This window comes from Tasmannia lanceolata, unplaced genomic scaffold (genome assembly GCF_043159265.1).
Source record: "Tasmannia lanceolata isolate RefF3 unplaced genomic scaffold, GAP_Taslan_0.1 ptg000013l, whole genome shotgun sequence".
NCBI classification, from domain to species: domain Eukaryota; kingdom Viridiplantae; phylum Streptophyta; class Magnoliopsida; order Canellales; family Winteraceae; genus Tasmannia; species Tasmannia lanceolata.
The window spans coordinates 2,493,197-2,511,269 of record NW_027518690.1 but is presented as its reverse complement, the minus strand read 5'-3'; the positions used below and the strand labels follow the sequence as shown (position 1 = coordinate 2,511,269).

At 37.3% G+C, this 18,073-nt stretch overlaps 1 protein-coding gene across 5 annotated transcripts; it reads right to left on the bottom strand.

The window, feature by feature from the left end:
* Positions 1–1,087: 1,087 nt before the first annotated feature.
* Positions 1,088–17,971, bottom strand: RAD54 (DNA repair/recombination protein). 5 transcript variants are annotated; one of them, XM_077393737.1, is made up of 22 exons: positions 17,730–17,971; positions 16,901–17,281; positions 15,690–15,776; positions 15,332–15,572; positions 15,081–15,206; positions 14,929–14,985; positions 14,753–14,839; positions 12,371–12,466; positions 12,023–12,073; positions 11,089–11,163; positions 10,891–10,977; positions 9,235–9,326; positions 9,031–9,163; positions 8,557–8,676; positions 8,364–8,477; positions 8,175–8,258; positions 7,971–8,048; positions 7,831–7,889; positions 4,557–4,761; positions 4,367–4,465; positions 2,824–3,131; positions 1,088–1,303 (listed from the first exon to the last, which is right to left on the bottom strand). In XM_077393737.1, exons 1-21 carry the CDS (start codon positions 17,891–17,893, stop codon positions 2,832–2,834), a joined length of 2,736 nt encoding a protein of 911 aa, XP_077249852.1. In that variant the 5' UTR covers positions 17,894–17,971; the 3' UTR covers positions 1,088–1,303; positions 2,824–2,831. The 5 variants fall into 5 exon arrangements, with proteins under 5 accessions (XP_077249852.1, XP_077249855.1, XP_077249851.1 ...); XM_077393740.1 differs by lacking the exon at positions 2,824–3,131; XM_077393736.1 differs by lacking the exon at positions 1,088–1,303 and having other exon boundaries at positions 2,736–3,131.
* Between the last annotated feature and the right edge of the window lie 102 nt (positions 17,972–18,073).

The following is an 18,073-nucleotide window of genomic DNA, read 5'->3' as shown; positions in this document are numbered from 1 at the left end:
CCTCCACTAAGGAATGACTTATAAGAATTGAAGAAAGATTAACAGAGGTAGAGCAACAACAGTTCAACTATGCCGAGATGGCTGAAAGCATTTGTGAAAAGACCAGAGGCACAATAGAGAGTCTACAGACGCAGGTTGAGAATCCCACTGGCCAAGTGAATCTACTCATGAGGACCCTCGGTCACGCACATGGAGTCACAACGATGGAAACGGAAGCAGAGTGCTAGTACCTGAACCCAAATGTTTCACAGGTGCCCGCGATGCGAAGGGACTAAAACTTCTTGTTCGACATGGAACAATTCTTTCAGGCAACACGCCTCGATGAGATGCCAAAATCAGGTGTGTGTTACCTTTGTGATTTAGAAGTAAATATATTCTAGACGTGGCAAATACCTTTTTGAATATATTGACATCATATTCTACTAGTTTCAGACCCGTGCGATGCACGGGGCGGAAAAAGATTTGCATTAAAACTATTTTAAAATTAAAGATGCATTCTTAAAAAATCCATGAGGATAAATGTTAGATAACCGTAAAAAAATAAAAGAAAGAAAAACTTAATGTACAAACAAATTAGTAAAAGAGAGGTCAAAATTATGAATTCCTTAATTTGAAGTAGCACAACCACTGCGTTTGTGAGCCAGTTTATGACAACTACTTTAAAATGCAGTTTGCGCCTAAAAACATGGAAAAAACAGACTACCTATAAATTAAAACTTTAAAATGTCACATCCCCTGTTTTTTTTATGGCTAAAAATCATTGAACCATGGGCATGAGATTCTCATTCATGCCTTGTTTAAGGATCTTCGGGCATATTGACGCAACATAAGTGAGCTTCCTCTTGTTATTTCATTAACTGTTCAAGTAAGCCCAGCCCTTGCTTCACCTCTCCCTTGCCACACCTACCAAGTGAATGGTTTCATAATCAAAACTTCTCTAAATAACCTTAATAATGTTACCCTTTTGAGTGCTTCTCATATCCATGTTGCCTAGGAAAATGGTTTCAATCAAATCAGACTTGAAATGAAGTTTATGGAAATAGGAATTTGAGTCCAGTTATTTGCTGAAGAGGATTAGTTGGCGATATAACATAGAAATTGAATTTTGAATTCAAATCATACAAGAAAATCAATTATACCATCAGTATGCAAATCTGTCTTGCAAATATGTCTATCTCTTCAATTGCAATTTGATTTTTAAATCAACTTTACCGAGCTTATAAGCTGCTAGTTTGCATTTGAATTTGTTAATCAAATTTAAAACCTACAGAACTTCTGGTTGGAAGCTTCCTCCAATTCCTCCCTGCAAACAATAAAGGGTGTATACATTGTAAATTTGTTGAGCAATAATCCAGTTCTTTACCTAAATAAAATGCGAAAGAATCAATAAGGACAAAAGAAGTTGGTGTTAGTAATCATACACGTTTTTTGTTTTACACATGCCTTCATTTAAAAAATAAAAAATATAAGAAAACAGAAACCATATTGTTAAGTATTTAGAATCTAATAAAATAAGGTATTATAGAGCAAGTAGAAAAAAGCATACAAAACTGATTAAACAAAGCACTAAAGCTTAAGAATAGTAGAAAGATGGAAAAAGAAGGTTGTATTTTTACCGAGACAAACCACCAGAGATAACTTGTGATCAGAGTTTGGTCGTGGCTTCGGACAAAGGAAGAAGAAGCAGCCAAAAGGGGGAGTAGAAGATGGGGGAATTTAAGAATAAGAGCAGCGAGGATATGAGAAATGGTGATATTAAAGTAAATCATGCGGTTTGGAATGTGTGGAATGCTAAACGGATTTGGAATTTTGGAAAGCCATAAGTGCAAGGAATCCATATGAATCGTTTTATGGTGATATTAAAGGAAATCATGCGGTATAGTGGGTGTTGAAACGGCTTAGAGGATTCCGCTTTACTTATATATATATATATATAGAGAGAGAGAGAGAGAGAGAGAGAGAGAGAGAAAACGGTATAGTGTGTAGGAAATGTTTTCTCATATATATATAATTGGATTACCGTTAATTTTCTTTTTCATTTCATTTGTTTTTTTCTTTTGAGTGGCAACTGAAACTTTATTAAAAATAATCCCCATCAATTTCATTAAAGTTCCTCAGTGCCTTTACATATTCTAATTGGCTGTTCTCTTACGATGATGTTATCAGCTGCCAAGAATCACAGATGGCGTTGGGATCAGAACAGGAGTCATGGATGTAGAAGAGAGACCTTATAGGAGGTATGATGGTTCAGTGAGGCAACACCGTGGGCACTCTGATGAGTTTGCCGACCAGCAGTACGGAAATTATGGAGGATCTCAAAGACAAAAGTATGGAAATACTAATGAAAGTAGAGACCTTAGCTTTCTAATGCATCCAGACATTCGGAGGGAGACTTCGGAGGTTTTGAAATCTCCAGAAGAAACCCCTCTTGAGAGAATTCACGGGCGAGACAGAGCCATGTTGCCAAGTCCTCTAGGATCATAATAAAATCCAAGCAAAATGTAATTCTAGGAGAGAACTTCAAAATAGAGTATAAATAGGACATTAGGGTCACCCAACACGAGAGTTGAGCATCTCTTGGAGGAAAAACTAAAGAATGCCTAAAAGATGGAGCGGCCAAGACACCCAATCAATAGATCTAAACACATCCAAGTGACACACATGGGGCTCAAACTCAGAGTGCCCAGGCTACATTTCTTGTCTTACTAAAAACTAGATTTGAGGCTCTCTCTCTCTCTCTCTCAACCCATAATTTATCTTAATAATGCTTGTGGCTTTTGCTGAGAAATTGAAGAAAACAAAAAAGCATTTTGAATGAATTACCAATAAGATTACATGAAATCATCATTGGGAGGATCAGACATCCTTTTGAGGGGTAATTGATTCTCCAGAGAAGAACGAGGCTTTCTTGGTGCCCGTAGACCCTTTACAGATGTTCTTAGCAATTTTGTCGAACATGTGGGAGGCTGTATTTTACTAAGTTTTTGAGATGAAAACAGAGATTTTTGGTTCTGAACTCCCACTCCTTGGACGTAATCTTTACATCCTTCCAATCCCTGTGGCTTTGAACTTGCAGTTGATTCAATGGGAATAAGCTTCCCATCTACTTGGTTGCTAAAAACAAATGTAACCTGCAATATGAAAAATCCAGACCAAAAGATACGGCATCAAGTACTGAAAAGGAAACATCAAGAATTTTCAATGGATGGTAAAAACAATAGCCAGTAATTGATGTCTTCGAAATTCCATAAATCCTGTGCTTGTGTTTTTCTTTCTCATCTATTATCAATTCATAATTTTCTGTCCTAGAAATTATGGCTCAAGTATCTTGCATTAGCATTAGACAAAACACACAATATTTCATGGAGCAACCTAAAAGCAGAAATTTTGGTTTAATAGGCTTTATTGAGGACAGAGGCCAAATGCAGCCAAGAACTGCTAAGTTCGAGTGGCCGAGGGCACCCCAAGTTTGACAATAGGAACTAAAGAAAGAGAAGCTTAGGGAAAGGTTTCTACTAGCCGACTGTGCACAAGATATCTTCAAATGATACTACAATTCGTGAAATGAGAGAAGAGTGTGAAGACTACACAGGTGAATTGTTTGAACAAGCGAGAAGGGCTTGTCTAGTTGATATGTTGGTGGTCTTCATTCAGGATGGGCTTATGGCCCAAGGAATTTGGATTGTTGAAGAAGGCTATCAAGTTGGTCATTTGTCCGGCAAGTGTCCTATACAACAGGCAAATCTCACTGAGCAAGAAGAGGAACGAGAAATGAGGGTTGGGCTCATGAAGAGGAGGATTTCAAAGATGAAGAGGGTCTTAATTTAGATCCGGAAAGTGGAGTCACTTGTGATCCAAGGATGATAATCTTGCCTAAGCAAGATTAGATGAGGTTTAGCACCGAATGAAACACATTTCAAACACATGTTTTCTGCGAAGACAAAGTATGCACCGTGATCATCGATCGACATTCAAGTGAGAACAAAGTGTCCATGGAGATGGTGAGGAAGCCTAGTTTGAAGGTGGAGAAGCACTCCCAACATTAAAAACCTCCATGATTTGAGAAAAGATAATGAAATTCCTATTGATACAAGTTGCTTAATTGAATTATCTATTCACAAAGAATATAAGTATATGGTTCCCTACCATCAAAATTTATGTTGATGACTCCTCAGGCCTCTCATTGACCACATGCATTGTTAAGGATTGGTGTGTCGTGTGCTGATTTTGTATTTATAAGCAGGATGACATTGCTGGCTCTAGAAATTTAGCAGTGATGGCTAGGTTCTTAGTCAGGAAAGATCAAAGATTATATTTTCTTGAAATAATGCTACAAAATAAATAAAAAACTTATTTTGTAGCTCACCTCATCACCAGCCGAAGCTTGAAAAATTGCATCAGGCACTGATGTTGGGAAAAAGTGATGACCCCAACTTCGTAAATCCTCTTCCAGAGGAGTTCCAAGCTGAAAAGATATTTTCAAATATAAGAAATAAATCATAAATTGGAAATAGAAACTGTAGCTTATACCAAAAATTGAACGATCCATAGTCCACCTGTTTCTCTGAGTTTTTCAACCTATGCAAGCATCCAGCAATCTCTGCAAATCCACCTATATCAGAAACCTCTTCATCAGTGTGACACCCTTCATTTGTTGAATCACAACCATGTTCAACCTCTTTTGCATTCTCCAGGCCATCCGCCACAATTGAGTAATTTGTTTCACAACGAGAGCAGTTCAGATTTTCATGGATCTCAGACCTATAAAAAGGAAAAAATAACGCAGGGTATTTAAAAAAAGGAAAAGTGTAAGATACTAAGTTTACTTTACTGAAGCCTGAAAGTGCCACCCAATGATATGGCAATTTCATTATTTATGTCACAAATGTCCAAGAAAAATATATATTTTCATGTAGCCTCCAGTAAGTATAGCATCCAGGACATCTCAGCGCAAAATGGTATTCTAAAATAATCTACAATAACTCAAGTTTTGATTATTTTTCCGAAGTGGTTTATGACTCCTAATCTACGGCCATTTTCAATAGAACATTTCTCAAGAGAAATGTCGATTGCAATTTTCCTTCATAATGAGCCATTTTCTTCTTCAGTTGACGTCAGTTGGTGAGCTTTCAACCCATCGTACAATTTGAACATGCAGTCAGATGTTAAAGTCGTAAAGGATGACCGACCACATACTGTCACCCTCACACACCTCAGAGAATTAGAAGTTCTTCTATTAAGGGGTTGGGTGCATTTCACAAATATATAAGGAGTTAATGATGTGTATGGAGGTTGCTTTCTTTTACATCGTGACTTCAAAGTATTTTTAATGAATGAATCAGATATATTACATTTATAATTTTTATCAACCATGAGGTGTCATTTTCCATCAAATTAAATTTTCTGAAAAAAAAATATTGAATAAGTGCATCATATCTCTGTGTTTGCCATTATTATCATCAGGGGTGCAACTCAGGTCGATTTTTGGGAATTCGGGTTGAGCTTTTACCTTAAAATCAGGTCGGGTTCAGGTTGATTCCTATTCAATTTTTAGCAAAAGCTCAACCCAACCCGACCCAAGTTGCACCCCTAATTATCATGAAACGAAGAGGGAATTTCTCTGAAAAAGGATATAAGACAAAGACCTTAGCAGCTGGGTTGCATGGTTTGTGTGGAAATCTATGCTACAATTATTGCGCACTATTTTTTCCTTTGATGATAGACAACTAAAAAGAGAAGAAATTATGGCATAGCTTTCACTATCAAGGTTATTTGTGAGACTGGAAAGTTGCCAGTACGTTTGCAGTCTTTTAATTATCATTTTATCACTTAGATGTAGGTGTATTAAACTGTACCTAAGAAATAGTTTAAAATATATAGATTTCTTAGTTTAAACGAGAAAATGGTATCGGTAATTCCTTTTGGGATACTCGACTGCGCAGGGAATTAAAGGATGCGGAAATTGCTGACTTTACAAGGCTTCTGGAGCATCTTTCCAAATCCTATCTATCCCCCAACAATCCTGATGAATGGATTTGGATGCCTGACAGTGACGGGTTTTTTTTCGGTGAGATCCTTCTTCAAAATGTTAAATGAAGATCGAGGATCTATTTCGTAGCGGGCAAGGGTGTGGCAGACTTCAGCTCCACCCCGAATTGCCGCTTTCGCTTGGACTGTTGGATATCGATGCATCAATACATCTAAACGTCTCCAAAGAAGGGGATTCCACTTAGCAAGTCAATGTGTTTTGTGCTGCAATGAGGAGGAGAACATTGACCATCTACTGCTTCATTGCCCGTATGCACATAGCCACATAGTATCTGGATGTCGGTTGTTAAATCTTTTGGAATATCTTGGGTATCTCAGCACCATATTTCAAAGACAATTATTAATTGGGGTGAGGGTTTTGCCGGATGTATGGGTCATACAATGTGGATGGTGGCTCCTTATGCCTTTATTTGGCATATCTGGCAGGAACGAAACAACCGAATTTTCCTTGACAAGGCGAAGTCATGGCAACATACAGTGTTGGAAATTAAAATGTCCATTATTGCATGGTCAGGCCTAAAATGGGTGTCTTGTTCTCGGTAGGAACCATCCTGCGAAATTGGAGTCTGGTGTCGCAGGAGGGAAGGCCTCTAGTCGTGTGACACCACGATGATCACCGCCTCCTGAGGGCTGGTTTAAATTAAATTTCGATGGAAGCTCTTGGGGAAATCCGGGTCTGGCTGGATTCGGGGGTATTATTCGCGATGAGGAAGGTAGAACTATGATGACAAACTCGGGTTATGCCGGTATTTGTGATGCAAATGAAGCAGAGGCGAAGGCATTATTATTTGGATTACAGTGGTGTGAGAAAAATAACTTGGGACCATTAATTGTTGAGGGTGACTCCTCAAATGCTTTTGCCTGGGCTTCCAGTTGATGTTGCGACCCTTGGAGACTCTATCAAACACTAGATGTAATTCGTGATTTGATGAGGGTGATCATCCTCGCCTTAAACATATGAGGAGAACTGCAAATGTAGCGGCAGATGCTTTAGCAAAGGTGGGCGCGACCTTGGAGAATGATAAGGTTATCATTTCTTATCCCATGGATTCTGTATCTTAATCCTTTTGTTGTGGGACAGTAATTGCTGTATTTTTGGATACGTATTTTGTGGGGACAACTTGTCCCCTCTGTACTGTGACTCTATTTCTAATAAAATTTGTTGTTATAAAAAATAAATAAATAAACTATATAGGTTTCTTAAACTTGTCAGTATCCCAAAGAACATGCATAAATACATATCTAATTGCTTTGACAAGTCCAAAATTTCCTCGGTAGCATCTGCCAAGCACCACCGGCCCAGATTTTCATTCAATGACCATTAGATAACAATTAGAGAATCACCCTTGCAATGAGCATTCCCTCCTAGTTAACATGCAAAACAACCTTAAGCACTCCAACAAGGCACAAACTTCAACCTCAATAGAGTATTTATAATCCAACATAATATCACTATGAAGACATCTCATCATTTTATATAGTTTAAGAAACCTACATCTAAGTGATATATAAAGGAGTCTGCGTACAAAATGCTCTGCACCTATAAGATAATCGTAAGTTGGTAACAACAGTCAGTTATTAAACTTAAAACCACAAATCCTTCATTTGGAATCAAAACTAGCTTAGTTTCCATAATTGTTTAGATGATCAAATTTTTAACTTTTGCTTCTGGATACTAATTTAAGCAAAACTGCATTAAATGGTTAGGCATGTTACAAACATCCACAAGAGAGAGAAAAAGAGACATGGCAATCAACTTTTGACTTTCTAACAGAAAAATACCTGACATTTGCACCAAATGTGAAAAGGTCACGCAGGTCTTCGGTTGAAAGAAAGTTTCCCTGCAATTAAATTAAATTTTTTTCCATGCATTCCAGAGCAAAGTAGAAAACATAGAGCACTGAAGCAAGATAAACTAGAACCTGTGGCATCGTATTATCCATTTGCTCATGCTGAATAACTTTCTGAAGCCCTTCTTTTGACATTTGACGCTGGTAGACCTACAATACGGTATCACAATGAATCACAGCTGATCAAGAAAATTTATAAATATTGTACATTTATAAACAGAAACATCAGGTAATAACTATGTCTGTGATTTCATCTACTCATCCACCCATCCAAACCTTTTCCTCAATTGTTCCAGCACTCAAAAATCTGTATATGTAAACCCGCTTTTTCTGACCATCCCTCCAGACCCTGGCAGCAGCCTACTTATGACAACAATAAAAGGAAAAAGGAAACATCAGATGATAAAAAGAAGTATAAGCATCATTTAAAATACACTAAATGAACATCAAGATATGGCTGTTTACCTGCTTGTCATTCGCAGGGTTCCAATCAGGATCAAACAGGACCAATCGGTTTCCACCTATCAAATTTAGCCCACATCCACCAGCCTTGCTGCTCAAGAGGAACACAAATTCATCCTGGAAAGGTAACCTAATTCAAATTTATAAATAAAATCAGGGAAATTAAATGCTTAGGACATAAGGCTTGAGTATAAACCTTAGAAGGGTCATTAAAATGGTTGACCAGTTTCTGTCTTTTCCCAATTGATGTGCTTCCATCAAGCCTCAAGTATGGATATCTTCTCTCACGACAGAGTTGAGCAAAGAGGTCCAGTGTCTGACGAACCGGAATAAATGATAGTTAACAAAATCATGGGTTTAATCTGAGCTTAGTAGCAAGATAATAATATGGGATACTTAATAGAATGATTAATACTAATAGCATATTGTGAAGTGGCTGATCATATATGATCCTACAAAAGGTCATCTATAGGCGGCTAAATGAATAATGAGATATTTGAAGGTATTTTTTATTATGCTTTGTCCTATCCTACTCAGAAATATACAGATATTAATACTGAAGGCTATTTTGAAGCAAAACATTAGAAAGAAAAAGAAACATTAACATGAACTGATATCAAAATAATTCATTTACCTAGTATCTATTACCGAGAATCAGTACCTAACATACCTGAGTATAATTTGAAACAAGAACAATTCGGTCATCTGTTTGCTGTCGCAGATGGGCTAGTAATCGAGCTAAGACATGCATCTTCCCAGAAAGTTCAACCCAAATGCCATCACCACCTGTCCATGATCCTGATCTACCAAAAGAACAAAGGGCCCACCATTAAACAACTAACATACAATCATAAAATAACCAGCAATCGCTTACCTTCCAGAAAACAGCTCTGGAGGGAAAAAGCGTAAGCAGTCCTCAAACCCAGATGTTCCTGAAGCTCCACTTTTGATTGTATCATAAATGAGCTGCAAGATGCAGTGTCATCCATAGTGAAAGTAGAAATAATCATTAGAACAGTGACCACAGATGAAAGATACAAAACGATGCCATGACTAGTCCCAGCAAGCACAGAGGAAATCCCAGTGCATTAAGGGTTGAGGTGGGAAATATGATATAAGTAAAGCGAAATATATGATGATATCAATGGTACCATATAAATCTCACAATCGCTAAACTGTCCAAAGGATATAATCTGGGGCAGAAGTGAATTCAAGCAAGAAATAATTCAGATGAACAGCAATAAATAAACCTTAATCAAGGTGATTGAGAATAAAGAATAGAAAATCAATTACTTATAAGGAAAATATTTGAAATCCATCCCTAAGCTCAACCCCAACTCTATGAATTGCTATGATTTGCGGACGCGGACATGAGTGTCGCGTGTCGACACGGACACGGAGTGTCGGACACTGCAAACCTTCAAACTTTAGAACCGGGGACACGGCTAAAATAGAAAGCATATGTAATCATCATTTGTGGATATGGATTCGTGTCTCCAGTTTCGACATGGATACGAGCTGTCTAAAAGAGGTAAATACAATATTCAATAAAAAAAACACAATGTCACACTTGACACGGTACAAAAAACATGTCCACACACCCACATTAAGTAACACTTCTAGCAATACAATTAAAAGTGTGTCCAAAGGAGTGTCGACATGTGTGGACATGCGTGTCATGTCGGACACGGCAGGACACGTGTGTCAACAATAAATTCGAAGTGTCGGCTAAATCATAGATGAATTGGGAGGTGCAGCAGATAAGAGAGTTCTCACTTTTTCATTAAAAAAATTAGAAACCAAAAACCCTAAAATTCGTGGGGCTTTGACCCCTCTTATAAAATCTTACATAATGTTTGGTGAAAAAGCATAATTATCCCTCATGAAGCCTCCGTGCTTAACATAAACCAATACCCTTCTATGTTCAACTACAATAACCTTTAAATAAAAAAGACTAACTAAACTTTAATAAAAAAGAAGTCTCCCTTAGGTTACTTAAGGGGCACATGGGCCCTAAGGCGGTCCATGGACACACACACATGCTAATCCTTGGTGGACCATGGTTAGCGCATGCATGATCCTCCCCCGGTTAGAGAAGAACTCAACCTCGAATGGTCCAAGTGAAGGCATCAACCATTTCCAATTCCAGCACTTAGTCAAATGTCCAACACATTACAATTCCTTGCCACGAGCATGTAACTAAGTTGATCTGAACCACAACTCACTTGAAGCAGCCAATCAGTTAATAAGTAATGCAAATTATAAACTAGTGTGACTTGCTTAGGTTGACTAAAAGCGTAAGTAAATTATGATAATAATGGAATAACTTTTGAGAAAAGTTAGACAACATACAATGATTTGATAAGAAAATAGCATTTATTTAGCAAGATCTGATTCAACACTTAAAGGCATATTCACTACAAGTGTGGAAGATAACGAATAGAACGTGGTAAGTTCTTGCCCTAGGATATACAAGAAAATCTGGCACTATCTCCTACAGCAAACATCATACTTTAATGATGTCCCCTACCTTTGGATGGTTGCACAACTTTTTAAGAGCTGTAATGTATGCCAAAATTTTGGACCTCTTCATCTCCTCAACAATTGCTCGTTTAATCTATAATGTAGGGCAAAAAAAAAAAGATAAGCCCATCCACCCTCTCAAAAATTTTATATGTGCAACATTTCGAATAAAAAATGGTGGGTAACGAAATAAGAGAAGACCTACATTTTTAGACTGTATAAAATGGTTATATAACTCTGACTGGAGAGGAGTCAACTTGCAACAAACAACTTCTACTATCTGCATGGAGAAAACTGATTCAATAATTATCATCTAATCAGATAATGGGACTTCTTTTACAAAGAAACATCATTTTTTTTAATGATTTTAAAAGAAACATCATATCCTCTTAATAGAAGTATTAACTGCAAAATTGCAAACAAATGCAACTGGCCGAGGTCCACAAATGTAAGAAGTAAATAGATATGAATATGTTCAATAGATGATCTACCTACATTTCAAAATTGTGCTGCATACTCTTTAGGAGATACATGAGATGAACTGAATTTAAGTCCAATAGAAACGTGATAGTAACAATTAATAATAATTAAAAGAAGTTTTCTTCATAATTTCTTCATTTGGTGGTATTCATCAGCAGAGATAAAGCTCAACTCTATCAAAAGAGAAAGTGAACTTTTGTTAGCTTGTCAATAGGAAGACTCATGCGTTTAGCAAAGGATGGATTAATGATTTTAGCAAGTTTGCTAAGCAACTCATCTTAACTTTAGAGTTTAGAATAGGTCTCGATGCAATTTCTAGGGTATGGTTCATCCAAAGTGAGACTCCGCAAAGGAACAATCATGATCCTCCACACCAACAACTATGAACCACACATTATGAAAAAATTGTATGCTAGATTTTCTGAACAAAAATATTAATTGTTTAGTCCCAAGGGGATTGTAGGAATATTATCAAATGAATATAAAACATCACAAGCCTTATATTAAATGATAAAACAACAATGTGGACAAAACTTTTATGGCATCGTGGAAGAGGAAAGACAATTAGATTTTATCTTAGATGCTACAAACTGAAACACATCAAGCAATATTCTAAATACTTTTTATAACATTAGTCACAAAGCAAATAATTGACATACCTTCGGGGGTAAGTGATTTGATAACAAAGCATTTGTCCTCCTCAATATAAACTGAAATGCAAATCCATAAGTTAGTTGCATTCTTTCAGAGAAGCTGACATTTGAGTTTGCAAGCTCCAAATGCAAATCACTATCAGCCATCCAAGTCCCAAAGAGCAAGGCTTTTAATTTGTAATATTACTGATCAGTAGCTCAACATCCAAAATGATGCATCTTCATGTTAATGATATAATATGAATATAAAAGTAACCATAAATTGTCGAAAAAAGAATTATGTTCATAAACAACAGAATATGGTTGGCTGAGTCTTGCAAGTTCAATCACATCTATCACTAAGGAAAAGGTTACCTGATTTACTTTTGCACTTAGCTCCGCAGAGCGCTCAGCACCCAGAGTTCTCTCCTCTATTGTTGCAGTGGGCTCTCTCCCACAAATTATTGGTGTCTTGATTTGACATGAATATCGAAAATTCAAACCAAAATGGAGTTAAAATTTTCCATAGGAGTACAGATTATGAATACATAGAAGACATTAAATCCTCCAAAGTTCATACTGCTCATTTTTTGTGAAAAACAATTAAGCTTCTCTACAATTGCATAGAATGTGCTATCATTGTAATACCGCAGTATATCACAATCACATTGTTGACTTTTTCAATAATAATACCAACCACTATCACAATCACATGATTGACTTTTTCAATATAGTAATACCGACCACAAGAAAGAACTATCAACCTACAATCTGTAATTAATGCAACAATTACACAAAACTAACTGTAAATAGTTACATGAGCATCATAAAATAGTTACAAGCAAATGACGCATGTAGATCTGAAGTAAATAGAATCTTTTTTATCCTGGAATGAGCTTCCTCGAGAAGCAAAGGGGGCTGTTAGGTTTGATAGATTGGATATTCCCAGCATCCGCATCTAACCTTTGGGCGCTTTAGCTTTAGCTTTTCAGCTTTGTTTGTTTTTGGTAGGGGCTAGGTATCCTCCCCTTGTAACTTTCTCTTTGCTCATTAATAAATTTTAGGTGCCGGCCCGGGTTCCAAACTAAATTCCGGGTTAAAAAAATAAGAATCATAAAATAATTTTTTGTTACGATAAGTAGATACAACATGTGGAATACCCTAAAATAAACAGCATAGTTCTTTCACAAGTGCAGACAGGCTTCCAGCGCTTGCATCAGAGCAGCTCATGGAACAATGACAGTTAATAAAAGAAAAACTAGGGTATCAAATACAATTCAATGAAGTTTCCCCTCATGCTTTAATGATGGTAAGTCAAGGCCATTAGAAATTTAAAAGTCTGGCCTTAAGAGAAGAAGAATTACAAAGTGAGGCAGTTTGAATTAGATATAAAAAAAACAACAGCAGACGCAGTTACATTCAGTTGTGAATGATTGACTAGACAAAGTCGCAATTACAACAAATATTTGATCAACCTGAAATGGGTAATTTTACAGCCAACTTTAGCAATATTGGGTCCTATGAGATTTTTTTTTTTTTTTTCCCAATAGGAAAACTGGGTTGTTTACAGGTGTGCAATAAATTTAAACTAAAACAAATTTGCATCGCAATGAGCCACGAGATGGAATCTTAGAATTTCCAGATGAAAGCCAAATAGTTTAATTGTTGACCTGACAGGAGGTGGTGATTGCAATCGACACTGATCATGAACTCTGGTTTTATTGCAACCAATATGGCCACTTCAAAGTTAGAATGGTGAAAATATAGAGATTAAGAAGTGAAACTGGAAACCAATCAAAAAATCAGTTCAAAGTTCAAAAATGTGAATTGGATCTAACAAAATCAGACAAAACACCCATAGTGACAAGGAAACCTCCTCCCCAAACAAACAACAAAGTTAGATTATGAAGTGAAAATGGGAACCAATTAAGGATCAGTTCAAAGTTCAAAAGTATGGATTGAATCTAACAAAATCAGACAAAACACCCACACTAACCAGGAAACCTTCTCCCCTAACAAACAGCAAAATTTCCTCATGGCCTTTTTCTGGCATCTGTTTCACCCATCTAAGTAATTACTGTTACGAAATGCTGTAAATGAAGGTATGTATGAATGTGGCATCTCCATGAAGTTATAACTCCAGCGGGCACGGAACATTGCTGATCCAGAAAGATGACTTCTTTACAATCAAGACAGCGTAGTAATTTCCTCATGGACCAAAAACTAATCTTGGATCACAAGAACTCAATCAACGTAAATGCTTTATATCCAAAACTCGGAAATTAAAGAGAGTGGAGGTTGTTGGCTTTGTTTACATCAGGATTCTAGTGTTTGTAGTTAGTATTTGGGCATTTCTTTACATGAAACCCAATTAAGTCTTAAACTGTATGAGGCAGTTATCCTTGCAACGTCTTACAGGATAACTGATGCTTCCCTGAGAGGATAGTATCCGTAACTCTTTCGAGCAACAGATATAGCATGGGTTAGAAGAGAGACATCTGAGTTACTTTTGGACATATGTCCTGCTCATTCACTTCAAATTTATAGACGCCGATGCCTCCAGGTAATGATTGCTATTCTGACAGTGTATTGTTCAAATGTAAGTGAAGCTAACAAAAATAATTTTTTTAAGATGCTAATAAAAATAGCAATAATAATGGCAACATGCTGATTGTAGAAAAAACATCACTAGGGGGTCATTCCTTCTTTATTCTAAGAATACTGAATAGTGATGGAATATAAAACCAATCAACTCACTTCATAATAACGGCGAAAATATGTTGCATCCCCTAACACTCCAGGATTAGTAAAGTTAACCATGGCAAAGAACTCTTCTAGGTCATTCTGCAAGAAATAGAAAATCCAATAGATCAACAAAAACAAAAAGTTTCAACAATGAGAACCTCAAGGAGGAAGCAAGAGTGTTCTCTTACCTGCATGGGGGTTCCTGACAACAAAATGCGGCGGCTACAAGGTAGAGCAGCCAATGCCTGATTAAAAGCCACGATCGTTAACTTACTGAGATAATGAAAATAACCAAACATTTTCTTGAAATAAAAACAAAAAATAAAACTATAATTCCTACCCGATTTGTTAATGTCTGGTCGTTTTTCAGTCTGTGAGCCTCATCACAAATGAGAAGGTCACAGCATCCATTTCTGACAAATTTTGTAGAGTGCATTCGAAATGTCTCATAAGAAATAATTAGTACCTGAAAGAATCTTGCATGCATTAGCAATTATTGACCCAGAAATTTAATTGCATGAAATGCAAGTAGTTTCTATTATAACTCTTCAAAAGGAAGATCAGTATCAACACAAATTACTATAAGTTTGCCTGAAAAGGGCTGGAAGGTCTTAAGAAACTGTCAATTCCAGAGACAACATCTTCCCGGGTGCTTTCGCAGAGAGATATAAGCTGGACCCTTCGCCCAATCCACTTCTCAATTTCCGACTCCCAATTACTGACAAGGCTTGTGGGGGTGACAATCATTGCCCTTTTAACCATTGGCATCCCGTCAAATCCCTGGTGAAGAAGTGTATACAGCAATGTGATCGATTGTAAAGTTTTCCCCAGACTGCACAAATTAGAGAAAAAAGCTGAGTGTGTGCCCACAAATAAGAGCACGATAAATGATACAAGATGAAACAGCAAGCTGTGCCAAAATGAGCACCATCATAGAAGAGATATGTACCCCATATCGTCCGCTAGAATGCATCCAGAAATACCAGCAGTGCTGGACAAGCCTGAAACACATTCAAACATAAACTGCACTCCTTCTCTGTGTGAAAAGATAAAAGCCATCAACTCAGGAATGAAGACAGTAAAATAAGAACAGAAATAAAAATATCTCATGAGTAGAAAGGTTTGAACACTTCCCTGAAAATCAACATCTGGTCATAGTAAAGTCTCTAGGTCTAATAGGTGTAGCAGAGGCTGTAGTTAGTTGGAAACAAGGGGATTAAGCATTGTGGCCAACAATTGGGAAGGAATGTTTACAATATTGAGGTGGTCAGTTCCATGCTAGCTTACCCGCCGAGCTATCAAACAGGAATAAAACGCTAAAGCTAGGAGATGTTAGAAGAATTGAAATTTGTGATACAAAACATTCAAATATACAAGGTATTGAAGAATTTTGTCCCTTAAACATTGGTTGCAAGAAGCAAGAGCACGACTAGGGAAGCAGAATATTTGGAAAGATCAAAAGACTGGCAACGCATAGAAACCTTCCCAAAGAAATATTAGAAGAAATATGAAAATTCTTGTTTTGGAAAATAAGACAGAAATATAACTTTCCACCAATTGAATTATGATGTACATTACAGAATATTCTAAATGCCTGAAATCTCAGAACGAGCAGATTAGACGAGAGTCTTGAGATAAAAGTGGATTTAATCATTCGCTGAACCAAAGGTCAGCAATGAGGGGTTTTGATGAAGAGCATAGAATCACTAAGCAGTATCTCAGATAAGAGCATCCTCGTAGATCTGTGTTAGTCAAACTAGCTCTCAGGATCTGTGTTTCAAAATGCGGATGCGGGTCAGAATGCGGCCAAAGCAAATCCTAGTCGACTCTGCACGACCCAGTCGAGTACTAAGTTAATGAGGCTGAGTACTCGGTTTACGTGGTCGTAATTTGGGAGAGTCAAAGGAGTTTTGATTGACTTTGTAGGGCAAAATGCGGACTTGGACAAGAACGAGGCCAAAGTAAAAGGGAGTCCGTGGAGAGTCTATGATGATGTGGAGGAATTTTGAAACCATGCTCTGGATCATAAGTATTCATATGAGTATAACAGACACAGGAATCGAAGATACGGTAAAGGTCCCCCATGGAAATGGAAATGCATCTATAAGTTGCTCCATCACAAAGGTAAGATAAAAATTTCGAAATGGTCAAGAGCAATACCTTTGATGAGGTCGAAGAAACTGAACAAGAATCGGATCTACCACTATTGAAGCCAAACACACACTCCCCTCTTCTGATTCTTCAGTTTGCCACAACACCAATGGTTCAACCCCAGGTGGCAGAGGCTTGCTCTCCTCCTCGACATCTTTCTTGATAATAGGAGGGAGATTCAAATGGTTGCTAATAGAAACCAATGCTGGCCTTGAGGAACCCCATGGGACAAATCTTTTACGTGCCCAAAGACGGCGAACAAGTTCTTCATTCTGATCTCTATACCCATTCAAACATGGAGGTTTGAATGGTTTTCTAGCGAATGCCGCTCCATCGGTTACTGAGAGAACTCGCGGAAGTAGAGGCTGCCTTTGAACAACAAGGTTGCCTCTGCAAAACAACATTAGAAAAAACCACAAGAACATGAATACCAATGAAGTAGATGGAGTAGAAAAGAAACAAAAATGTGAGGAAATTATTATAAGTTTGAAGAAGTAAATCCTTTTCCAATATAAAAACAAAATACACTGATGTTTCAATACAGTATCGATCCTAAAGTAAACAGTTTTAAGAATCTCAAAAACAAGAAGACCTGAATTAAAGAGCAAGAAATTTCTGAAAATTTCAAATTTTATATATGGAATCATATGTAAAACCCTAATTTTGATGCAACTAGAATTAGGGCAACGAAATCGAACCATTCCAGTAATAATCTAAATGCAAAACCCTAGACCAAAACTAGAAGGACTCCAAGAAAACTGATCGAGCAGAATCTCATAAAGTGGAAGAAAAATCGAAGATCTATCCGATCTGCTCGACTGAGAAAATCGAACGGTACCTGACTAGGGCTTGGACATTCTGCGACTTTCTGTCTAGGTCAGAGGAAGACGAGTCTGAAGAAATCTCAACCTCCTCGTCTTGATCTTGATCTTCTTCTTCGTTGTATTCTTCGTCAGAATCACTGTGATCGGAATTAGGAGAATGCTCTTCGTCTTCTTCCATGGAAAAAAAATCCTCTCCAAACCCTAAGCTTCGAGGAGGGAGATGCTATTTTAATTTTTTTCTGCAGTTTCGCGCCAAATGTACGGAGAAATTAGTAGAGAAATCTGATTGAAAGACGCGCCCTTGTGAGAGAACTTCGTAACAGCTGTTCCAATCATGCCACGGACGCAACGACTCATT